At 40.5% G+C, this 26,637-nt stretch overlaps 1 protein-coding gene and 1 long non-coding RNA gene across 2 annotated transcripts; one reads left to right on the top strand and one right to left on the bottom strand.

Moving 5' to 3' along the window:
• The first annotated feature begins 1,390 nt into the window (after positions 1 to 1,390).
• Positions 1,391 to 9,743, top strand: LOC141075592 (uncharacterized). Its single transcript, XM_073562702.1, has 2 exons — positions 1,391 to 1,650; positions 5,525 to 9,743. Exon 2 carries the CDS (start codon positions 5,674 to 5,676, stop codon positions 6,526 to 6,528), a length of 855 nt encoding a protein of 284 aa, XP_073418803.1. The 5' UTR covers positions 1,391 to 1,650; positions 5,525 to 5,673; the 3' UTR covers positions 6,529 to 9,743.
• On the bottom strand, positions 1,757 to 2,424 carry LOC141075607 (uncharacterized). The gene is made up of 3 exons (XR_012227308.1): positions 2,359 to 2,424; positions 2,214 to 2,274; positions 1,757 to 1,852 (listed from the first exon to the last, which is right to left on the bottom strand). It is a non-coding gene; the product is annotated as an uncharacterized lncRNA (long non-coding RNA).
• Positions 9,744 to 26,637: the final 16,894 nt, after the last annotated feature.

Here is a 26,637-nt window from a genome sequence, read left to right as displayed (position 1 = left end):
CCACGCTGAACGGGACAGAGCGCGGCGGCGGCGGTGGGGCGGAAGAAACCACCGGGGGACAGGAGCGCGGCGGTGGCGGACAGCGCAGCGGCAGCATCAGGGCACAGAGTGCCGCGGCAAGTACCCTCAGTGGCAGCGCAAATGTATATCCTCTTTGTAAGACGCACCCCCTTTTTCCCCTCAATTTTGGGGGAAAAAAAGTGCGTCTTACAAAGCGGAAAATACGGTACTTTTGTTTTTTGTTATTTACAAAAAAAAGAAATTATTAGGAAATTTTTTTAAAATTTATTTAGGAATTTTCTAAAAATTATTTTTACGCGTTTTTTTTTCTTTATTACGTTGTCCCAGGGGGGGACATCACTATACAGTGTCAGATCGCTGATCTGACATTTTGCAATGCACTGTGTCATCAGCGATCTGACAGGCAGTGCAGGTGGCTTCTCAGCGCCTGCTCTCAGCAGGCACTGAGAAGCCACCTCCCTTCAGGACCCAGAACGCCCCCGTGGCCATCTTGGATCCAGGGGCCTGAAGTGAGGAGGCCCTCAGAACAACACGAGCACATTGCTTTGTTCTGAGGGTCTCAGGGAAGCGCACAGGGAGCCCGCTCCCTGCACGATTCTCCCTTATGCTCCGGGAAAATCTGCGATCATATTTGATCGCAGTGTGATGGGGGTTATTGTGCTGGGAGCGGTCTGTGACCGCTCCTGGCACTTAGTGCCGGTTGACATCTGTGATAATCGCCCCGTGGGCGCAGCTGATCGCAATGGCGTACTATCCCAATCGGTCATACGGGTCCGGGTTACCTGGATGGGATAGTACGTCATATGTCAGGAAGGGGTTAAGAAATACTATAGATATGTGCTAAATACACTAAATGACACTGATATATGCATTACTAAACGTCTATGTGTATGGCTGGGCAGAGTAGTCAGGGGCACCCATACACTTAAGGAGATGATTAAATCGATAATGAAGCCATACTGTGTCATGGATATATACTGTGTAGGATGATGCAGAGTCAGCAGCGTTCAGGCCGGCTGCGCTGATCATAACACCTGCTTGAAAAGGAAAGAGCTGCCGCCCTATGTCTGCGTGATGTCACTATACTGCGGGCGCTCTTCTATTGCAGAAAAGAGTGATATTATCCAATGCGTTTCTGAGGCTTCGGTGTCCTTCATCAGGGATCCCTTCTTTTTTGCAGTAGAAGAGCCGGCAGTGTAGTGACATCACGCAGACATAGGGCGGCAGCTTTTTCCTTTTCAAGCAGGTGGCAGGAACATAGTGCAAATCCAGGACACAGTACGGCTTCATAATCATGATCACCTCCTTAAGTGTATGTGTGCCCCAGCCTGCTCTACCCAGCCATACATGGAGACGTTCAGTAATTCATAGATCAGGGTCATCTGTGTATGTAGGGCATATCTGCTGTATATATTTACTGCATTTCTACACGTTAAGCCATAGAGCAGGCAGGTGCTGTATGCAGATTCTTGACCCTGTCACGCAGTGGTAATGCCAGTGCATTCATCAAATTTACGTCCCTGTAATATACATTTATTCCCGCCTGCAGGAGATGTGTTCAATAGAAAAAATAAAGACGCGCACTCGTGCTGTAGGAGGAGGTGCTGACTGAACGTGGATATACCACAGGTAAAAGTCAACGGGTAGACAGTCGCACTCAAAATTGAATGTCACTTGCATCAGAGTCATTAAAGGAATTATTATGATTTTTATTAATTTTTTGTCAATAAATCAAGAAAAGTGAAAAAACACCGCAAACAGAGATCAGATTCCAAACATGAGTATTACACGGTTACGTTTCGACCTATACCTAGGTCTTTCTCAAACCATACTGCAAGATAAAAATGCAAAGAAAAATTATTTACCACACTAAACAAAGTGATCAAGATAATGTACAAAAGGCTAGAGACATAGTGGACATAAATATATACAAAATTAATAAAATTTAAAAAGGGTGTATGCTGAAAAACCCTATAGATACAAAATATATAAACATCTATATGTGCACACATAGGACTACACATGGATCTGCGCAATAACAGGAATGCAGTGTAAGACAAGAAGATGGTCATAGGAGATATTGCAGACTATTGGCAAACAAATATACAGTACTAATCATAATGTGCTTGGATAAATGGAAAACGAAGCTGGGTGGTGGAGAAAGGAAAGTATAGCAAACATGAGATACTAACCTCAATAGGAGTGTCAAGGTATATGGAAAGAGGACAATTTTTCAGAGTCCCAAAGTAAGGGCTGTGGGAAAAAAAAAAAAGGAGAGATAATAAGAAAAAAGGAACAGAGGGTAAGCAAGGCGCCAGGGGGTGCTGCTGTACTGACCTGTGGCAAGAGAGCGGCAGGGATCTGCAGTGTTGTGGGTGGAGGCAAGAATGCCTCGGTTTATATATGTTGAGTGTCACTATGAGGCTGGGAGGAGGCCGCTCTCTTGCCACAGGTCAGTACAGCAGCACCCCCTGGCGCCTTGCTTACCCTCTGTTCCTTTTTTCTTATGATCTCTCCTTTTTTTTTTTTTCCCCACAGCCCTTACTTTGGGACTCTGAAAAATTGTCCTCTTTCCATATACCTTGACACTCCTATTGAGGTTAGTATCTCATGTTTGCTATACTTTCCTTTCTCCACCACCCAGCTTCGTTTTCCATTTATCCAAGCACATTATGATTAGTACTGTATATTTGTTTGCCAATAGTCTGCAATATCTCCTATGACCATCTTCTTGTCTTACTCTGCATTCCTGTTATTGCGCAGATCCATGTGTAGTCCTATGTGTGCACATATAGATGTTTATATATTTTGTATCTATAGGGTTTTTCAGCATACACCCTTTTTAAATTTCATTAATTTTGTATATATTTATGTCCACTATGTCTCTAGTCTTTTGTACATTATCTTGATCACTTTGTTTAGTGTGGTAAATAATTTTTCTTTGCATTTTTATCTTGCAGTATGGTTTGAGAAAGACCTAGGTATAGGTCAAAACGTAACCGTGTAATACTCATGTTTGGAATCTGATCTCTGTTTGCGGTGTTTTTTCACTTTTCTTGATTTATTGAAAAAAAATTAATAAAAATCATAATAATTCCTTTAATGACTCTGATGCAAGTGACATTCAATTTTGAGTGCGACTGTCTACCCGTTGACTTTTACCTGTAGGAAATGTCTTGGCATGGCTCCAGCCCTGGTGTCATGGAGTCACTCCACGTCATAAATTACATTATTTTTGATCCTAAGGAATTCAGATTACTGCACAATCTCTCCTGAAATGGGGAGCAATATTATTTTCTGTAATCTTCTGGTCAGGATCCATAGTAGCTCCAATGGTCCACCATAAATGAGGGCAACTCCGGTTTAATGTTGTTGGGGATGCAAATTTTTTTTTATTCTTTGCTGATTGGGTTACAGTTCTTCGCTTTGTATGATTTGTGGAGGGATCGGCCTGTCTCACTTATGTGAGTCTGTAACTCCCTCATAGTCTTTAACATAAGCTCTCCATTACCTCTTCCAAATGCCTGAGATCTAAATTCAAGACCTCTCAGCTCTGCACTATTATACACAGTTCTCTATAAATGTGTAATATTTCTTCTTGAAACTCATCTGACAGAAAATATTGGAGCTTACGATAGTTTAGATTGTGAGGTCACCGAGACCCATACTCTAATTACCCCAGAGAGGTTTCACCACTAGCTGCTCATTTATTACTGATGGAGACTGTGGAGTTAGGCAATAATACATCTACTGAAATGATCAATCTTCAGTTTTCGACTACAGTAGTTAGTGCCCAAAATGCTGATTTAACCACTTCTCGCAGCCAGTTTTGTCTTCCTAATCAGACCCCAATTTTCAAATCTGACATGTATCAATTTATGTGGTGATAACTGTGAAATTCTTCACAAAGGATAATAGGAAACAAATTGACATTACAAGTTATTTTCCAACTTCTCTTGAATGCGACAAAACCCTATATACGGTTGTACACTACTGTCTGGGCACATGGCAGGGTTAAAAAGGGAAAGAGCGCCATTTAGCTGTATGAAGGCAAATTTTGCTGGAATAGTTTGCCGACAAAATTTATTGGGGGCATTGTACGTGGTCAATTGGCAGCTCAAAAGATGTCCACCATGAAGAGGCTTGGCGCTATCTACTCCATTTTCCAGATCCAAGGGATTGTCTTGCTCATCACCCTTTAACCCTTCTACATGGATCTGGACTTACACAAAGACCCCTAGGCTTGGGCGATGGTGTTACCTGCTGTTTTGTGGTGTGAAATAGCAAGAAGAATAGATAGTTGAGTCAGGACCAGGAGAGGAGAGAAAATAAAAAGTTATAAGATGCAAGAGTAGTCTGTAAACAGAGCGGCTTCATAACAGGAAGCAAATGCACAAGCCGGGAGCTGAGCACCGAGGACCGAACCGGAGCAGGCCAACGCTGTATCTGACAGCCTTCGGTAATATGCTTCAAGCTTTAGTACGGTGCGGTGCTTTCCAATTGGCTGAAGCAGGGAGCAGATAACTTCACCTGGATAGCACCCACACATACTGCCAGACTGGACGGTACTACTGGTCCCAGGCACTCTAATCTTAGTGGCTGAACAGTGCCTGTGCCGCCTACAGCTTCTGTTTCTAATGTCGCCTCCATCACCGGTGCTGCCTGCAGAATGAATAAGATGGGACCTGGTGACAGAAGCAGACGTCACAGGAGCAGATCCTGGAGAAAATGGGACATACCGTTTGCGGAAGTCTCAATATGACAAAATGTCAGAAATCCAGAGCAGTAGAAATCCTCATAAAGTGACTACATTTTGGAAATTATAACCCTCGGTCAAGTAATCTATAAGAGTAGTGACTATTTTGACTTCACAGGGACTTTGCGGAAATTAGCACACAGGGGATGTTGGAGAGTGAAGATTAGAAATATGCCATATTATTGCCCAGCACATAATGCCCGGATTGTGCTCCACTAGACACGCACATAGAAAACTAAGTGGGTCCTTCTCATTACAGTGATGCCAAATACAGGGATGGTAAATGTGGTTTAGGTACACTGCAAAGCTCAGAAGCCAGGGGGAGATTTGACTTGGAAAGAGTGCATTTTGCTGGCTTTGTTTATGGAAGCCATGTTGCTTTTCAAGAGTCTTTGAGCCATTAGTAATGTGGACATCTGTTTTTTCAATGACAGATGATGGACCTGAGTGGGAACTTGTTTTATGTGAGATGAGTAGGAGTTGTTATTGGTGGTATTTTCGCCTACATATCATTGATGGGTTGCTTTTTATTTATTATATTTGGGAGGCAGAATGAACAAACAGTTGAACACCACACACTACTGGTTCATCCTCTAACTTTTTGTATTAGACTGTGAACTGTCATTGACTTAGACAGTCATTCAATAATTTTACATAACTTGCCATTTTTACAGACAGTTTAAGTAGCCATTTTCAAAAATATAAAATTCTAGGATATTATATTCAAAATAATTGTTTTTTTCTTAGCAGATGACTCTACCAGGAGATCAGGACAGCTGATATCTTCAATTTTTAAATCAGATGATCGCAAAATCCCACAGGATGCAACTGAAGTCATTGCCATTGCTCCAGATATACCAGCATCCCTTTACAGTAAAGATCTGTCATCTGATCCTATGAAACAGGTCCCATCTTCTGATTCATTACTGACTACTAAGGAAAATCAAAGTCACAAAAGAGGCATTAAAAAACAAACTGCTCCTAAAGCAAAGAAGTCATTTTCACATTCAGAATATAGAAATAGTTTTCCCCTCAAAAAGTCGTTTCTTAAACATCAACAAAATCACACAACGGAGAAGAGATTTTCTTGCTCCAAGTGTGGGAAAAGCTTTAACTGGAATTCAGAACTTGTTAGGCATGAGAGAACTCACACAGAGGAGAAACATTTTTCCTGTTCAGAATGTGGGAAATATTTTAAACATAAACCTAATCTTGTTAGACACCAGAGAACTCACACAGGGGAGAAGCCTTTTTCCTGTTCAGAATGTGGGAAGTATTTTAACCAGAGATCATCTTTGATTAAGCACCAGAGAATTCACACAGGGGAGAAGCCTTTTTCCTGTTCTGAATGTGGGAAATGTTTTATACAGAAATCAGATTTTGTTAATCACCAGAGAAGTCACACACGGGAGAAGCCTTTTTGCTGTTCAGAATGTGGGATGTGTTTTCACCAGAAATCAAGTCTAGTTATTCACCAGCGAACCCACATAGGGGAGATGCCTTTTTCCTGTTCAGAATGTGGGAAGTGTTTTAACCAGAATTCAGATTTGGTTAATCACCATAGAACTCACACAGGGGAGAAGCCTTTTTCCTGTTCAGAATGTGGGAAGTGTTTTAACCAGAATTCAGATTTGGTTAATCACCATAGAACTCACACAGGGGAGAAGCCTTTTTCCTGTTCAGAATGTGGGAAATGGTTTACACATAAATCAAATGTTGTTAGGCACCAGAGAACTCACACAAGGGAGTAGCCATTTTCCTGTTCATAATAATAATAATAATCGTTATTTATATAGCGCCAACATATTCCACAGCGTTGACAGTTTAACAGTTTCAAACACAACAGTCGTAACAACGTTAACAATAATACAATAATTAAAGCAAAATAAAACGACCCTGCTCATGAGAGCTTACAATCTACAGGGTGGGCCATTTATATGGATACACCTAAATAAAATGGGAATGCTTGGTGACCCAGAGCGGCTCACTGAATTTGCAGAATGGGCAAAGCAAAAATTGGAACAGGACCCTCAGTTTACACAGAACATTATGTTCAGTGATGAGGCAAACTTTTTTGGGTGGGCCATTTATATGGATACACCTAAATAAAACAGGAATGGTGACAGTTTTCTTGCTTATGGTGTCTTGCATTGAAATCTGCTGCAATGACCCCGGTACTGCGTTCAACAGACATCAACACAATTTCTATCAGCTCCTCACATGTTAACCTTTGCAACATGTCAATGGCTGTAAACAAAGAGAAACTTGAAAATAACTCATGAAACAATAAAGTTATGTTAGAACCAAGAACACTATTGTTTTTCTTGTGAAATTCTCAATAAGTTTGATGTGTCACATGACCCTCTTCCCATTGAAAAAAATAAAGTTGGATCCAAAATGGCCACCATGGTCACCACCCATCTTGAAAAGTTTTCCACCTCCCATATACTAATGTGCCACAAACAGGAAGCTGATATCACCAAACATTCCCATTTTATTTAGGTGTATCCATATAAATGGCCCACCCTGTACAATGAGGTGAGGGAGATACAAAATACAGGTGTGTATTTACAATGATAGTCCAGTCATCTTGAGGGAGTGGCGGTTAGATAGAGATAGTGAATTGGCTACATATGCACACTTACAAATAAAATGGTTTTTGATTAGGGAATGTGATAGGCTGCTCTGAACAAATGTGTTTTGAGGGAATGCCTAAAACTGGGCAAGTTGTGGCTGGTCCAAATTTCTTGTGGTAGAGCATTCTAGAGGATTGGCGCAACAAGGGAGAAATCTTGGAGTTGGGAGTGGGAGGTACGGATTAGTGCAGAGGTTAGTCAAAAGTCATTTAAAGAGCACAGCAATCGGCTAGGCCGATAGACAGAAATGAAGCAGGAGATGTAAGGGGGTGCCGCACTGTGGAGAGCTTTGTGGGTGAGAACAAGTATTTTGAATTGGATCCTATAATGAATGGGCAGCCAGTATAACGACTGGCGAAGAGCGGACGCGTCCGAGTACCTATTAGCCAGATGGACAACCCTGGCTTCTGCATTAAGGATGGATTGGAGAGGGGAAAGTCAAGTGAGGGGGAGGCCAATTAATAGAGCATTACAGTAGACCAGGCGGGAGTGTATCAGGGCGACAGTGAGGGTTTCTATTGTTTCCATGTTGAGAAAAGTGCGGATTCTAGAGATGCTCTTTAGGTGTAAGCGGCAAGAGCGGGCAAGAGATTGTATATGGGAGGTGACGGAGAGATTGGTGTCAAACATAACACCCAGACAGCACGCCTGCTGCTGGGGTATAATTATAGTGCCACCCACGGAGAGGGAAATGTCAGATTTAAGGAGTTTAGTAGACAGTGGGAGCGGAAGAGTTCAGTTTTGGAAAGGTTGAGTTTCAGATAGAGAGCGGACATGATGTTGGAGACTGTGGACAGACAGTCACTGGCGTTCTGTAGTACAGCGGGGGTAAGGTCAGGGGATGACATGTATAGTTGTGTGTCATCAGCATAAAGATGGTACTGAAACCCAAATCTGCTTATAGTCTATCCAATTGGGGCCGTGTAGAGAGAGAAGCAAAGGGGGCCAAGTACTGAGCCCTGAGGTACACCAACAGTGAGAGGAAGAGGAGATAAAGTGGAGCCAGCGAACAAAACACTGAAGGAGCGGTCAGAGAGATAGGAAGAGAACCAGGAGAGAGCAGTGTCATTAATGCCTTGTGACTGGAGTCTAGAGAGTAGGAGATGGTGGTCAACAGTGTCGAAAGTTGCAGAAAGGTAAAGAAAAATGAGCAGAGAGTGGTCACGTTACATTTTGCCATCAGAAGGTCATTGGTCACTTTAATGAGTGCAGTTTCTGTCGAATGTAGGGGGCAGAAGCCGGACTGTGAAGGGTCTAGAAGGGAGTGAATGGAGAGGTAACAGGTTAGGTGGGAGTAGACCATGCGCTTCAAGAGTTTAGAGATGAAGGGGAGATTGGAGACTGGTCTGTAGTTGTTTGTGGAGGATGGGTCGAGAGCGGGTTTCTTTAATAATGGAATAATGATAGTGTGTTTGAAAGAGGAGGGGAAAATGTCCGAGGAGAGGGAGAGATTAAAGATTGTAGTTGGGTGGCTTGTGACGTCTAGAGAGAGAGACTGGAGTAGATGTGAGGGAATGGGGTCAGTAGTTCACGTAGTTGCACAAGAAGAGAGGAGCCTGGAGACGACTTCTTCTGTGATGGGATCAAATGTGGAGAGTGAGCCAGGGGAAATGCAGGGAGGGATGAGACTCACAGCACCTGGTGTCTGGGAGTGGATTTCCTGATGTATTATCTATTTTCTCTGTAAAGTGGGAGGCCAGGTCATCAGCACAAATGTCTGTGATAAGGGCTTGTGCTTTCGGCCTGAGGAGGGAGTGAAAGGGGTCAAAAAGTTTCTTGGGGTTGTCGGATAGTGAGGAGATCAGGGTGGTGAAGTAGGGCTGATTGGCGAGGTGAAGGTCAGAGCTATAGGTTCTTAACATAAATTTGAAGTGGATGAAGTCTTCTGGTGGGAGAGTTTTCCTCCATAAGGGATGGTGGACCAGGGTTGGAGAAGATGTCCCCTAAAATCAGTAGGAGTAGGAAGATAAAGAGCAAGTAGTTATTGGAATTGTCAGAAGTTTTTTTGTGCGATGTGTTTAGGCAAGATGGGCTGAGGTTTTTCAGGAAGTTGAGAATTGCATGGGAGCTGTACATGCAGTGGCGGATTATAATGAGGTCAATTTGGGCAGTTGCCCCGGGCCCAGTGGGGTTAAGGGGCCCACAGCCCAGGCCAGTAAATTGCCCCATTATAATCCACCACCGCGCAGGGCCGGATTATAGGCAGGGCAGGCGGGGCTTCAGCCCCGGGGCCCCCACCACAAGAGCTTCTAAGGGGGCCCCCACCACATTCCTGCTGGCTGCTGCAATGGCACTCCATCTTCTCCCCACCTAAAAGTGAGTGACCGTGGGGGCGGCATTATGTGCTCTGCTACCAGCAGCATCTACAAGTAGCGTGAACGCTGATGCTGCTGGTAGCGTGCAAAGGCTTGTGATGAGATCACAGGAGGGAAGGTGTCAGGGCCCCCGATCATGTGACCCCTGTCTCCTCCCCTCCTGTGACCTCATCACAGGTCCTGTGCGCACAGCACAGAGCACTGAGAGCAGCCATGTATGTGGAGTGTGGCTCTGCAGGTGGAGGTCGGTGCTGGAGGCCCCATTATTCTCTATGTGGAGTGCGGGTGGAGGTCGGTGCTGGAGGCCCCATTATTCTCTATGTAGAGTGTGGCTCTGCGGGTGGAGGTCGGTGCTGGAGGCCCCATTATTCTCTATGTAGAGTGTGGCTCTACGATTCGTGACCCCCGTCACGTGACGAGGGGGGCCCACAGAGTCTGAACTGCCCCGGACCCTGGCTACCCTTAATCCACCCCTGTGTACATGGGAGAGGGAAGTATATAGGGGCTGATGTGTATGAGTCTTGATGGAGGGGGATGGGGCAATGAATGTGGATGGCAAGGGAACACAGGGGGATAGAAATAAAGCACATGGCTAAAAGGGAGAGCAAAGTGTGAGTTACCTGGCTCCTGCCCTGACTAACTGCCATGGATTAACTGCTTCATCTAGAGGCTTAGCTGCTGGGATGCTTTGCTGAGGAGATGCGTGCACCCCACACTGCGTGCACACCTTAGAATGCTTCTAAATTTATAGGCCACACTACAGGGTCAGGAGAGAGGGATTGTGGGAGCTCATTTGGGATAATTTAGCAGCTGTTTCAACACCAGGGGGTGGATAGATGATAAAAACACTTGTCCTGGCACCATCTCTATGCTATAACACCTTTCCCAAGATAATATCTACAATGACCCCAGCCATGGATGTACAGCAGTGAGTATTGAGTACAATGCAACAGATGAATTATAGAAATAATTCAGCAAGCAAAGTTCTATGTTATATACCATTAAAGTTGTTACAGGATAACTTGGCAGTAGTTGATAGCAGAGTTCTATGTTCTATACCATTAAAAGAAATGTTGCAGGATGATAAACAGCAGAGAACAGCAAGCAGAGGTTGTACCTGTGTGAAGAGAGAAGATGGATGTTAATTCCCTGCCATGGATTAATTGCTTCGTCTAGATGTTTAGCTGCTGGGATGCTTTGCTGAGGGGATGCGTGCACCCACAGAATGTGGGAAATGTTTTACACAGAAATCAAATTTTGTTAAGCACCAGAGAACTCACACAGGGGAGAAGCCATTTCTCCTGCTTAGAATGCGGGAAGTGTTTTAGCCAGAAACCAGATTTTGTTATGCACCAGAGAACCCACACAGGGGAGAAGCCTTTTTCATGTTCAGAATGTGGGAAATTTTTCTTTTATTTTTTATATGTATTTAACTGTTTTTATTGATTTTGAAGTTTTAATAAGGGGAGGAGGGAAATGTAAGGTTTTAGGAAAAGGGGGAGGGGGTACAATAAGGAGAGGGGGAGGAAAGGGAAATGGGGTGACAATAAAAACTAGAAAACTTCAAATATACATTTCCATAGCTTTGCATATGAAATTAATGCAGATGTAAACTGTATAAGCTTTATCTAACATAAGTTTATATCATAAAAAAAACTGTTGGCACTTAATGATCAGTATAATAATGAAAAAAAATGGTTATGTGTTGACCAGATCTGTTGGAGTATTCCATCAGCCGTACCATAGCGCAGATGTCGTTTATTATTTGGACAATAAAGTATATCTTTGGTTTAAGCCGTAACAGGAATTGATTTCCATTTGTCCCATTTTTTTGCGTGTTTCTTTAAGTTATCATTAATAATAGCGAAGCGTAGTTCCAAAGAGTAGTGCGAAGAGATTTTCTCCAAAATGTCTGAAAACTTTGGCACATCCACTCTTTTCCAGTACAATGCCCGGGAATTCCTAACCACCAGGAAAATATGTATTATAACAAACCTTATCGAAGGGTCGAACTCTTCAAGGTCAATAGAGAGAAGAGCGGCCTTTGGAGTTAACGGGTAATGCCTCTTGAGAAGGGAGTCAATATATCGATAACTGTTTCCACAGGCTTTTAACTTTAGAAGATTACCATGTAGTCCGCGATTTCTCCAACATAAGGGTGAGTTCTTTTGGTCAATATGAGCTAGGCAGGGAAGGGGTGTAACGCCATCTAACGAGGGTTTTATAGGAAGCCTCGTGAAGGATCATAGAAATATTGGACGAATATGAGTTTCTGATAGCGTTTTCCCATTGTTCGTGGTTAATAGAATATTTAGTTCTGATTCCCACTTTACCATGTACGAGTTTTTATGGAAGGTATTATCTTTATTTAAAAAACTATAAAGATTTTTGGTGCTCCACAAAAATTTATTATTAGGATTTTCTAATAATATGGCAATAATTTCTGCCTTTGGATTTTTGTTGCTTAGAAATTTACCATTGCTATCTTTTAAAATTAAAAAGAACATAAAGGGACACTTATAAATCACAAGACTCACCGCGTGCAGAGAAACACAGGGGAAGAGCTCGGAGCTGGGGGGCAACAGGGTGAAGACACTGACAACAGATCAGCAGGCAAGGCTGAGATACACATTGCCACCCGCTCTCCAGACACCAGTCTAAAGGCACGGAGCTGCAGCAGCTATAACAGAAGGAATGAAGTGCACGGCAGTCCTGTACTCGAGCTGTCCTCGCTGAGACACTAAGACAACAAACGCTGTGCTATCTGAATAATCGCACATTGGCCTTAAGAGAAATACAGCATCAAACATAATCCCCTCGAGCTATTAAGCAAAACCCATCTCTAGTTGCATAACTTTCGTGGAATTCTCGTTACATTACTTTTACTGAACTCTCGATATATAATTTTGCTGAAATCTCGTCACATAATTCTTTATATAACCCTTACTGATCGCCCGGACATTTAAAGGGCAGGTGTCTGTTAAGTAAAACTTGACTGTCGGGGCCTTCGGGAGGCGTAGCTTGAAGATGGCCGCATTTTAATAGAGCTCCCTGACAGCAGATTGAATCCGCTGCCATCACACCTCAGCACTGAGCGGGGCAGCAGGGATAAGGCCCGGGCAAGGTTCCCTTGATAGCGGGACCAGCTCTCCGGGAATCCCGGAGGTCCTAGGCGCAGGCAGCGCTGACATCCACGCGAAACGTGGATTCCAATACATGGGGCACACGCTGGAGTGCTCCCCGCTGCATCACTGGATTGCAAGGTAATCGGGGCAGTTACATGTGAGGCAGATATTCAATAGCGACGCCACTGCCAAACCTACTCAAGCTCATCAGGTCTCTTTTTCACTAAGGAAAAATTCATAGCCAAATCTGGAAAATCCAATAGATCCTCGACTAGGCTCCAGAATACTACCTCCCCACCTAAGATGACCGCTGATGCAGAACGGGAGGATACGCAATCTATTGCTCAGGCCATTACGGATATTTTAATGCCGAAAATAGACTCTCGACTGGTGGCATTTCAGTCAACTTTGGATGCTATCGCCGCTCAGGTTAACACACAGGGGCACGCATAACAGCTGCAGAACAAAGAATGTCAGATCTGGAGGACATAGTTACAGAGCTCTCCAGGAAGCTAGAACGGAGGGATAAAGATGTCACATTTCTTCTGGATAAAGTCGAGGATCTAGAGAACAGATCTCGGCGTAATAATCTGAAGCTTGTTGGTCTCCCCGAATCGATCAAAATGCCTCCTGATTTGATGGGGATATTGTCAGAATGGCCCCCAAAGGCACTAAATTTACCACCGCCCTCAGGTGCCCTGAAGATCGAGAGAGTTCATCGCCTGGGCTCTCCTAGGAATGATACGGATTCCAGACCACGTCCGGTAATCTTCAGGGTCCTGGATTTCCAAGATAAAATCAGATTGCTATCGGCATACAGGAAGAAGCAACCATTATCCTATGAGCATCATAAACTTTCTCTTCCAGGATTACTCGGCTGCGGTGGCAGCCAAACGTAAAGCTTTTCATCCCGCATGTGCCATGCTGGTGGATAAAGGTATCCGTTTTGGGCTCCAATTCCCTGCAATTCTACACTTTTCTTTGAATGGGAAAAACTGGATCTTTACGGAGCCAGAAAAGGCTTTCCAGAATCTTCAAGCAAATAGTCAAGCTGCAGTGCAGACCTCAGACAAGACCTGATGAATGCAATTGATGTTTTTCACCACTTTGTCACCTAGCAGGGTGGCTTCGCTTTTGTTCGCTTTTGTTGTCTTTGACGCTTAGTGTTGTGTTTTATTTTGTTGAAATATTAATCTCCTTTCTCCAAACAGGTTCACGCTCATATCTCCTTTGAGCATGGTTCCTGGCGGGGTTAGATTGTTAAGGGTGGGGTGGGTGAGTTCCTACATATGTTCATAGCACCTTTTTGTTGATGTGGCCTCTACGCCCACTCGCTGGGATGGGTGTGGGGTTCATACGCATCTGATATTATTTGGGAAGATTACACCACGCTCTGGTATAGGTTAAATGATAGATAATAGCAGTACCTCTTTGTCCACAATGCATTCGTTATATTGGTGCTCTTGGAATGTGAATGGCCTAAACACTCCAGTCAAGAGGAAAAAGGTTGTGCATTACTTACAACGCTTTAACTTTCATATAGTCTTTTTACAGGAAACCCATTGGGTGAGGGATAAGCATCCATCTTTATTTAGTAAAAAATACACATTGTGGACTGAGGCATCATATTTCAATAAACAGGGGGTGGCGATACTTATCAATAAATGTCTTAATTATGATATTTTGGACACCTGGGAGGAACCAATGGGGAGAATTTTAATAGTCAATATAAAAATAGGAGTTTGCTATAATTTGGTAAATATTTACGCACCTAATGGTCCAGACTCGCAGTTTCAAACCCAGTTGCTCTCTAAGTTGGTGGGTTGGGACACTACCAATCTGATAATTGGGAGGGATTTTAATGAAGCACATGATATATCTATGGATAGATCAGGTTCACACAATCATGGAGCTACAATGCATGAAGGTCTCATCCAGAGGCTGATGGACCACTTGGGGCTGACAGATGTATGGAGGTGGCAGCATCCCACTGATAAGGATTTCTCGCACCACTCTCATGTTCATAACACTCATGCAAGATTAGCCTATTGGTTATTGGGATTATCTATGGTGGCCCTTGTTCTGTCGACAGATATCTTGGATATTCAGATATCTGATCACGCCCCGGTGGTTTTCAAATCTAGATTGGTAATTCCGGCATGTAAGGAGAAGAGATGGAGGTTCCCCTCTTATTTATAATCGTTCGATGATTTTAAGGCCTATTTGCAGATGTCGTGGAATACATACAAAGAGGACAATAGGGAGCACTGTGCTGACACTCATTTATTTTGGGCTGCCTCTAAGGCTGTTTTAAGGGGACAAGTCATCTCTTATGTTGGGAATAAGCGTAAAAAATTATTAGAGGCCACGTTGGCAGCTCAGGAAGAATTGACCCAGGCATACAAAAATTTTATTAAACGTTTTAATACCCCCACAAATGAACAGAAATTCATAGAGGCCAAAGAGGCAGCCAAAAACATTGAGCATGAGAGAATCATAGAATCATAGAATCGTAGAGTTGGAAGGGACCTCCTGGGCCATCTGGTCCAACCCCCTGCTCAAAGCAGGATTCGCTAAATCATCCCAGTTAGATGTCTGTCCAGCCTCTGTTTGAAGACTTCCATTGAAGGAGAACTCACCACTTCTCGTGGCAGCCTGTTCCACTCATTGATCACTCTAACTGTCAAAAAGTTTTTTCTAATATCTAATCTGTGTCTCCTCCCATTCAGCTTCATCCCATTGCTTCTAGTCTTTCCTTGTGCAAATGAGAATAAAGTTGATCCTTCTACAATGTGACAGCCCTTTAGATATTTGTAGACAGCTATTAAGTCTCCTCTCAGTCTTCTCTTTTGCAAACTAAACATTCCCAAATCCTGCAACCTTTCCTCATAAGACAGGGTTTGCAGACCGGTCACCATTCTGGTCGCTCTTTTCTGAACTTGCTCCAGTTTGTTGATGTCTTTTTTAAAATGTGGTGCCCAAAATTGGACACAATATTCCAGATGAGGTCTGACCAAAGAGGAGTAGAGGGAAATAATTACTTCACGTGATCTAGACTGTATGCTTCTGTTAATACATCCTAGAATTGCATTTGCCTTTTTTGCTGCTGCATCACACTGTTGACTCATATTCAGTCTGTGATCTATTAGTATACCCAAGTCTTTTTCACATGTGCTGTCACTTAGCCCTATTCCTCCCATTCTATATATGCTTTTTTCATTTTTATTGCCCAGATGTAGTACTTTGCATTTCTCCCTGTTAAAAACCATTCTGTTAGTTGCTGCCCACTTCTCCAGTTTATTTAAATCTTTTTGAATCCTCTCTCTCTCTTCTCTAGTATTAGCTATCCCTCCTAGCTTTGTGTCATCAGCAAATTTTATCAGTTTACCCTCAATTCCTTCATCTAAATCGTTGATAAAGATGTTGAACAATACAGGGCCCAGGACAGAGCCCTGTGGTACCCCACTTGAGACATTCTTCCAACTGGATGTGCAGCCATTTACGACCACTCTTTGGGTCCGATCACTAAGCCAGTTATGAATCCACCTAACAGTTGCCTTGTCCATTCCATACTTAGTCATTTTTTCAATAAGGATTGTATGAGAGACTTTGTCAAATGCTTTGCTGAAGTCAAGATATACTATATCTACAGCATTTCCTTGATCCACCCAATCAGTAATACCGTCATAGAAGGAAATTAAATTAGTCTGACATGACTTATTAGTTACAAACCCATGCTGACTCTGTTTAATCACTTCATTCTTATCCAGGTATTGACATACATGTTGTTTAATAATTTGTTCAAAGATCTTTCCTGGTATAGAAGTCAGACTCACCGGCCTATAGTTGCCTGGGTCCACCTTTTTCCCCCTTTTTGAAGATAGGAACAACATTTGCTCTTCTCCAGTCTTCTGGCACTTCTCCTGTTCTCCAAGAATTTTCAAAGATTATGGAGAGGGGTTCAAAAATTTCTTCTGCTATCTCCTTCAGTACTCTGGGGTGTAATTCATCTGGACCTGGAGACTTGAATTCATTTAGGTTAGCTAAGTGTTTCCTCACTATCTTTCTGTTTATAGATATCCTGGATTCTTCTATTCCCTTAATAGGACAGTGAATAACAGTTGATGTTACATTTCCTTTCTGAGAGAAAACAGATGCAAAATAGGAATTTAAAAGTTCAGCCTTCTCAACATCCTGTCTTACCATTTCATCATTTTCATCCTGTAAAAATCCTATAGCATCTTTGACTTTTCTTTTACTTTTGACATATCCCCAAAATCCTTTATTATTGCTTTTGACATCTCTTGCAAGCCTCAATTCATTTTCAGCTTTAGATATTCTGATTTGTGCCCTGCAGGTTCTGCAGACAGCATTATATTCTTCTTTAGATATGCCTCCCTCTTTCCATTTTATAAACATTTTTTTCTTCCTTTTTAGCATGTGCTTAAGTTCTGTGTTCATCCATCCTGGTTTCCTTAAATGCTTCCTATTCTTCCCTCTTTTCAGAATTGTTAACAACTGTGCTTTGAGAATTTCATTTTTCAAGATTTCCCATCCTTCCTGGACATTTTTGTCTTTAAGGATATCCAGCCATTGGATCCCTCCAATTCTCTTTCTGAATCCCTTAAAATCTGCCTTTCTGAAATCTAACCTTGACGTCTGAGTCTTCACAGGTCTTCCGCCTCTAGTTATCCAAAATTCTAAAATAGCATGGTCGCTACCTCCTAGGGTCCCAGCCACTTTTACCTCCTCAACCATTTCCTCCCTGTTTATAAGGATTAGATCCAAGGTAGCAGTTCCCCTTGTTTTCTCCTTTACCTTTTGGAAGATAAAGTTGCCAGCAAGAGAGGATAAGAATTTCCTTGACCTGTTAGTTTTGCCTGAGAGAGATTCCCAACAAATGTCTGGATAGTTGAAATCTCCCATGACAACTATGTCATATTTTTTGGAGAACTTGGCCATTTGATGCATAAAGAGTTCATCCATATCTTCAGCTTGCACAGGCGGCCTGTAGTAAATGCCTACAATGGTGTCCTTTCCATTGTTCTGTCCTTGTATTCTTACCCAAACAGTTTCCACAGAACTCCCAGTCTCTGAAGCTTCAATCTCTGTGCAGATATACGCGTTTCTAACATACAATGCGACACCTCCTCCTCGTTTATCAAGTCTGTTTCTTGCAAATAAGTTGTATCCTTCTAGTCTTGTATTCCAATCATGTGTATTGTCCCACCAAGTTTCAGTGATTCCAATGACATCATATTTCTTTTCCTGTGTTAGTAGTTCCAATTCTCCTTGTTTGTTGCCCATGCTTTGTGCATTAGTATAGAAACATTTTAGTTTGTGATAGGTTTCTCTTTCTCCAATATTTTTATTAATTAGATTCTTTCGTCTTTGTTCTTCCTTTCCACTTCTAATAGCAGAGTTCTCAATAGCATTTGTCAGGTGTATGGCTTTTTCTGGTCTTTTGCTTCCCTTCCCATGTTGTTCTAGTTTAAAGCTCTCCTTACAAGTGTAGCAAGGCGACTTCCAAATACCTGCTTTCCAGTCTTCGTAAGGTGCACCCCATCTCTAGCAAGTAGTCCATCGTATAAGTAGTTCACTCCGTGATCCAGAAATCCAAATCGTTGCTGACGGCACCATCGACGTAGCCAGTTGTTCACCTGCAGAATCTTATTCCACCTCCTTGTTCCATGGCCATCCACTGGGAGGATGGAAGAGAAGACCACCTGCGCTCCCAGTTCTTTCACTTTCTTGCCTAAGTCTTCAAAGTCTCTGCAGATGGTTTCCAGGTCGTTTCTTGCGGTGTCATTTGTCCCCACATGTAGTAGCAGGAATGGGTAGTCATCTGTAGGTCTGAAGAGTCCTGATATCCTGTCAGACACATCTTTAATTTTTGCACCTGGAAGACAGCACATTTCTCTTGAAGTTATATCCGGTCTGCAGATAGCGGCCTCTGTTCCTCTCAACAGGGAGTCCCCCATGACCACCACTCTCCGTTTCTTCTTCACAACATTTTTCTTTCTCCATCCAGGAGGACTCTGAAGGCGTACAAGGTTGCTGTTTGTTGGCAAAGTCTTATCCTGATGTATTTCTTCATCGTTTTCCTGCGTGAGAGCCTGGTACTGGTTTCTGAGCAGTATGGGTGCTGACTGCCTCCTGATCCTCCTGCTTCTCTGGGTCACATGTCTCCATTCCTCTGTTTCTTCAGGTGCACTTCGAATTTCTTCTCTTTCTGTAACATGAAGAGATATTTCTGCTCTGTCCAAGAACTCTTCACCTTCCTTAATGATCTTCAACGTAGCTAACCTCTCTTCGAGATTTTGCAACTTTTCCTCCAACAGGGTCACAAGCTTGCATTTGTGGCATGTGAAGTTTGGCTTTTCCACTGGTAAATCTGTGAACATGTAGCAAGAAATGCAGCTCACCAAATGGCTCCTGGCCTCTTCCATCTTGAGATTTCTTAAAAACGATGAAAGATGAGCCAAAATTCGCGCGCCGACAGTTTTCGCGCGGTTTCTCCGATTTCCTCTTTTCAGCTGCAACGGCCAAAACCCAGTGATCGTTGAGCTCGCGGAGACTCTTCACTTATCCCAGAAGGCACTGGGAATATGCAAATGATCTCCTCAAGACTCTTCCCCTGAGAGCGCTGTATAGTCCAGATTATCAAAAACACAAATATTTTAAATGGGGGAACAGGCCGGGGAGGTTACTGGCCTCTCTCACTAAACCTTTCAGACAAGCAACTAGGATTACCAGGATTCGTAACCAAAATGGCATAGCCATAACGGATAATGAACAGAATAATAGAGGAATTCGTACAATTTTTTGGGTCCTTGTATGCAGATGGGGGAGAGGAGATTTCGGAGACATCGGGTTTCTTCGGGGATGGGGTGGCTCCTAGTATTACGGAGGAGCAGAGAAATTTGCTTAATTCACCTATTACCATTACGGAGGTCCTGTCAGTCATCTCTACTCTTAAGATTTCTAAGGCACCGGGTCCAGATGGGTTTAGTGGAGAATATAATAAAATCTTAGGCCCATGGGTAGGTCCACATCTAGTTGAGTTATTTAATGGAATTATGGAAAAAGGTTATATTCCAGACAGATTTAATGAGGCTTGCATCAATAAGCTTCCTAAGCCTGGGAAGGATCCACTGCAGGTGGAGGGATACCGCCCAATCTCACTGCTCAATGCAGATATTAAACTCTTGACAAAAATATTGGCAACCAGGATTCAGCAAATTATTCCTGAGCTAATTTCACCACATCAGACGGGGTTTGTACATGGAAAATCGATAACCTATAATATAAGAACAGCAACAGGCACTGTATCTAGTTGTAGAGTCAATAAAGGCAGGAGAAGCATAGTGGTGGGTCTTGACGCAGATAATGCCTTTGATAGAGTTTCCTGGAATTATTTCTATAAGTTGTTAGAGGTCAGAGGGTTTGGGTCATGGTTCTGCAATGCTATTAAATTATTATATAGGGACCCCACATCTAGGCTTTTTATAAACAACACTTTATCAGAGCCCTTTGCCATTCGGAGGGGCACGAGGCAGGGATTCCCACTGTCCCCATTATTGTTTAACTTAGCATTAGATCCCTTGTTGAGAACTCTTCAAACTATGCCAGATTTCCATGGGATTCCTACAGGGAACACGGAAACAAAGTTATTGGCTTTTGCAGATGATATTTGACTATTTATTGCCAACCCTACACAAGCTATCCCAACCATAATCTCAACAGTTGAAGAATTTGGACATCTTACTGGCTTTAAAATTAATTGTAATAAGTCAGAAGCATTAGCGATATTCAGGGCGGGCAGAATAGATGAGAGCTGGTTCCCCTTTCAATGGAAGAGCGAGTCTATTGGATATCTGGGCATCAGACTTCCAGCGGATCCACATAAATTGTATTGCCTTAATTATAGACCCATTATTAATAAGGTTACTAGTCTCCTCAACTCCTGGAAAGATTTCATTTTGTCTTTTGCTGGGAAATGTCACTTAATTAAAATGATAATTTTTCCTAAATTATTATATTTATTTCAAACATTACCACTTCTGTTATCCAAATCAGACATTACCTTTTGAATGGGACATTGATTTGGGGAGTGGGGGGTCGCTCACGTATTGGGTTATGTAAGTTACAACTTCCAAGATCTGAGGGGGGCATTAACTTCCCCGATATTGTCCAATATAACTAAGCGGCCAATTTACGATATGTAATAGACTGGATGCGGGAGACATCCTACTTCGCTAATACTCACCTAGAGGGGCAGATTTACCCACATATTTCATTAATGGCCTTGTTACATCTGACTACAATAATAATAGCAATAATTTTCATTTATATAGCGCCAACATATTCCGCAGCACTTTACAATTAAGCGGGGACATGTACAGACAATAAATTCAATACAAGTTAAGACAATTCAAACAGTGACATTAGGAGTGAGGTCCCTGCTCGCAAGCTTACAATCTACAAGGAAATGGGGGGACACAGTAGGTGAGAAGTGCTTGTTAATTCAGGTCTGGCAATTATAATAAATAGGTTATTTTCACTAGAAGGTTGAAACAAAAGCGCAATAGGGTCTTATCCGGGTAAAATGCTCAATTACTGAATGTATTAAACTCACCTTCTCAAAGATAAAATAAAGCTTGTATAGTGAGCCAGCCTGCTGCACGTCCAACGGTCCACAGCGGAACCGTACCACAATTCAATAAGGAATAAATTCTTGGACTTTGAGTGCGCTGCCAGACGAATTCAATAACCACACAAGGTTAAAAAAGTTAACCCTTTAATCCCTACGCGTTTCGAAGCGTAACGCTTCTTCTTCAGGGGTAGATACATGACTACAGAGAGCTGTCATCACATTTATACATACAGGATTCAAATTTGGCGCCCTCAGAAACACGAGGAGCGCCGCTAAGGTCAAAGATCAAAGTAATTCAAGCATCAAGAGTTCATAAAGGTTAAACATTCTCTAATTAAAAATGATTAAAAATAAATCTTTATTATGTTTTACAGATAAAAGAAAAAGAAGAAAAGAAAAAGGATGATAAAAAATATATAAAGAAAAACGAGAAAAAAATGTAAAATGAACCCACGACGTGATGAAGAAAGAAAAAAGGAATCAAAGTCCAGCGAACACACCGCTACACCAGGGAGAGTGTTTGAATTTAAAAGAAAATTTGTAATCCAACCATTGGTATGAGTCTCACAGAAAGATATTTATAAAAGTGATAATTAAATAGTAAATGTATATGTATGAATAAAAATACGCTAATGAAATTGATGTGAAAAAAATTAATAAAGATGAAAATAATAATAAAAAATAAAAATAAAAATAAAAATAAAATGTGTCACTAGTTATTTAATTCAAATTCCATGAGAAATCCGTGGCGTGAACCGGAAGACAAAAGGAACAAAGAAAAAAGAAAAAACCGCAAATGGAAGAAACCACGATCGAACACCGCCGAAGAAATACCAAAAAATATTATATATATTAAAAAGAAGTCACCCAGAACAAAAACTAATTATTATAAAAATCTGTATGCATGAAGATATTTTTTGAACAGAAAAACGCATAATTAATTTCATTTCAGCAGTCTATTCGAAATGCGAGGTTCTAATAACACGAACCAGAGGAACAGAAAAAAATTGTAAGAAACGAAAAAATGCAAAATAATGACCAAAAAAAGGAAAATTAACACCTTAGTTTCCAGAACAATGTCCCATTGTAAGGAATATGAACGAAAACAATACGTAAAAAGTAAAAATTACGTCAAAAATGAATGAAAATATTATTAAATAAAAATGTTATTATTATTAATATGAAACAAAAACGTATAATAGATAAAATAATTTGAGGGATATATACACCCGTATTGGCCATAATAAATGAAGATTATAGTATATATAGGTAGGATTAACCCACTAAGAGGGTGTAGAAAATGTACAAGGAAAAAATATACATATATATATAAAATATATATATACCTAAAAAGAGAGAAATTATTTAATATTATAAACCATTCACCCCCAAATGAAAGAAAGGGGAAAAGACCACATATGTGAAACGTGTAGGAAAGGAATACACACCAAAATCAAAAATTAATAAAATATATGAGACATATAAAAAACAATAAAAACTCATAAATGTACCTGATAACAAAAGACAATAGGTAGATTAATAAATTAGTGAACATTTAGGGATAACTAAGAAAATATCAAAGAAACACTTCAGAAATTTCATTTAACCCATTAGGTTTCAGAGTGTTCAACCTATAAATCCAGAAGATTTCTTTCCTGTTGAGTTGTCCTATCCTATCAGGATGATTGAAGGGAATCTGCTCGATGGGACTAATTTTTAATCCATGAGGGTTTTTATCATGTTTTAATGAGAAATGTCTAGACAGACCATGCAAAAGAAAACCCTTTTTAATATTATGTCTATGGGAGTTCATTCTAAGATGTAACGGTTGTGTGGTTCTCCCCACATATTGTCTCCCACAGTCACACTCAATTAGATAAATGACATATTCAGAAGTGCAGTTAAGGAAATCACGGATAGGAAAAGATTCATCTGTAGTAGTGGATCTAAAATATTTCATTCTATGTGTAATATTACTGCAACAAGCACAATTTTTCTTTCCACACCGAAAAATACCCCTAGGTATATTATTGGTAATCACTCGAGTTTCTGTCTTATTTTTTAAACGACTGGGGGCTACAAAATTTTTAATATTAGGAGCCCTCCTAAAAGTAATCATTGGATTATTAGGGAGAATTTTTCGCAGAAATGAATCATTAAGTAAAATGTGCCAGTTTTTACAGAGAACTCTCCTGATTTCCTTGTTCTCTAGGCAATATTGAGTTATAAAATTAGTAGTGTATTTATTCTTATCTATTTCGACTTCTTCCTTTCTTCCGTTAATCAAGGAGTTCTGAGACATATTAAGACATCTATTATAGGCATTTGTTACTAATTTCTCAGGATAATTCTTCTTATTAAATCTGTTCATCAGGATTTTTGCTTGATCTTTATAATCCCCTACATCTGAACAATTTTTTCTAATCCTTCTATATTGATTATCAGGAATGTTCCTGAGCCACTTTCCATAGTGACCACTATTGAAAGGAATATAGCTGTTGGTATCAACGTTCTTAAAAAATGTTTTGGTTGCAATAAAATTATCTTTAATAAAAATAGTCAAATCTAAAAAGTTAATTTCATTACTGTCAAATGTTGAGGAAAAAGACAATCCCCAATTATTCATGTTAAGATCATGAATAAAATTATGAATATCATCATTGCTGTTATCCCATATAAAAAAGAGGTCATCAATGAATCTTTTATATAGAATTATATTGTTATACCATTTGGATTTAAAAATATGTGACTCCTCAAAAATACCCATGAAAATATTAGCATAGGTTGGTGCGACCTTAGAGCCCATCGCAGTCCCCAGCTGTTGATGATATAGACTACCCTCAAAAGTAAAAAAATTATTTTTTAAAATGAATTCCATGCCTTTTAAAATAAAGTTTTTTTGTGCCTTGTTAAGTCTCTTATCACTTATTAAAACTTTGTTAAAACAAGCCAACCCCAAAGTATGCGAAATATTGGAATAAAGTGACGATACGTCCATACTTAAAAATATAAAATTAGGTTTCCATTCGATATCATAAAGATATTGTATTAAATCAGTTGAGTCCCTGATGAAACTTTTCAGTGATGGGATATGTGTAACCATGATTCTATCTATAAAGTGAGATAGGTTACTAGTAACTGAATCTATACCCGATATAATGGGTCTCCCCGGTGGATTTTCTAAATTCTTATGGATCTTAGGTAAATGATAAAAAAATTGTGTGCGAGTCCGTACAAATTTTAAAAATCTATATTCATTATTATTAAAGATATTATTATCTTTTCCTTCCTGAATTAATTTATCATAATTGATTTTAACACTAGGGATGGTTTCAAATGAAGTTTTCTTGTAGTACCTGGGATCAGATAAGATTCTATGGGCTTCATTACAATAGTCTGACCTATTCTGCACGACTATACCACCACCTTTATCCGCTGAGCGAATTACTATATCAGGATTAGTTTTTAAGGATTCTAAGGCCAATTTTTCAGTTTTAGTTAAATTGGGTTTAGTTTTTACAGATTTTAATTCCTTAAATTCTTTCTGTACAATAGCGTTAAAAACTTCCAGGTGATGACCTCTACTTTCAATCGGATAAAACTTGGTCTTAACCGGTACATCTAAATGAAACCCATCAGGATCTATAGTGTCATTATTAGATGAATCAATATTAATGCTTTTTTGAACAGGAATGGATTCCTTTATTAAAAAATGCCTTTTCAGTGTCAATTTCCGGATAAAAACTTGCAAATCAAGAAAAAGGTTAAAATCATTAATTTTATGTGTTGGACAAAATGTTAGTCCCTTAGATAGGACACTAGTTTCATCTTTGGTTAAAACATAGGAAGATAAATTAAAAATGTTATTACTGCCATCATCTAAGTTTACATCACTTTTAGTCTTAATTAAATTTTTACTTTCCCTTTCTTTTTTTCTCCCCCCTCTGGTTCCTCTATAGGATTTTTTCTTTTCCCGTTTTTTGGTGAAAAGAATTTTTTTATTTCCGTATTTTTCAAAATTCGGGGTAAAAAAGGAACCGTAGCATTGTTGTCTAAATTAGTATTATCAATCAAAACAGTTTCATTAGTTGGAGTGCTGGATATATCATTATCATAAATCGAAAAATCAAAGAGGGATTTTTGTGTGCACTCTGGAAATTCGATAAGAGCAGGTGATGGGATGACTACAGGGATAGGTGTAATAATCTTAGTTTTACCAATGATAGGATTTGCGGAATCAATGAGATTTTTACTCCCGTTAAATCCTTTCACTTGTTCCTTGATACTATCTAGTTGTTTTATAGCATTGATTAAAGGTGCTGTCATCTTCGTAATTTTTAACTGAGGCGATTTTAAAAGAACATTACCCACATTTCCTCCATTAAATTGCTCTTGTGCTGGGAAAAGTCCATTATCCTTCATAGTCTGTAATTTAGTGCTAGGGTCAGTCATACCAACTTTATCAAAAACGTCAGAAACTTTTTTGTTGCCACATGTATTTGATTCATTGCCATTACTAACCACAGTATCAGTTCGATTTATGTTCCCTTTACCCACTATATTTTTATTCTTAGTTTTATTGTCATTAAAAATCCTGTAATCCTCTCTATCCCTTTGCAATTTCTTAGATTTTTTTAAAATGGTCTCATGTTCAACCTGCATCACATGCGTTATTACATTTGAATTAATTTTTTTATATTCCGGATGTTTAAAAAATGGGATCAGTTCTTTAGAGAAATTCAACACCTTATCTGCCGCTAGTTCAGCAAGCTTAGATCTCTTCTTGTATAGTAGCAATATCATTCTATGCATACATATGTCCAGACTCTTATCCCATTCTTCCGTAAAATCTGAGTCCATGGGAAATGGAGAATCAAAAACTAACCTTAGCCCCCGTGGGCAAATGTTCTCCTCCAAATAGATAGATAAAAAACGGGCATCCAAATTATAGTATAGTTCTTCCTTCATAGCCTCTTTCAAATTCGTGAAGATTTTCCGGAATAAATTAGTCTCTTCATCCTTAAAGACCTCCGTAGTTTCCTCATTCTGAGCTGTATATCCAATATTCCCGATAGTCTGTAGGATTAGCCGTTCCCTTGATGAAAGCCTGTTTTGGAAATATTCCATC

Source organism: Dendrobates tinctorius, unplaced genomic scaffold (genome assembly GCF_039654945.1).
Source record: "Dendrobates tinctorius isolate UK_male_01 unplaced genomic scaffold, ASM3965494v1 ptg000366l, whole genome shotgun sequence".
NCBI lineage: Eukaryota > Metazoa > Chordata > Amphibia > Anura > Dendrobatidae > Dendrobates > Dendrobates tinctorius.
Note: the sequence above shows the minus strand (reverse complement) of the source record. Positions and strands in the feature narration are given on the sequence as shown.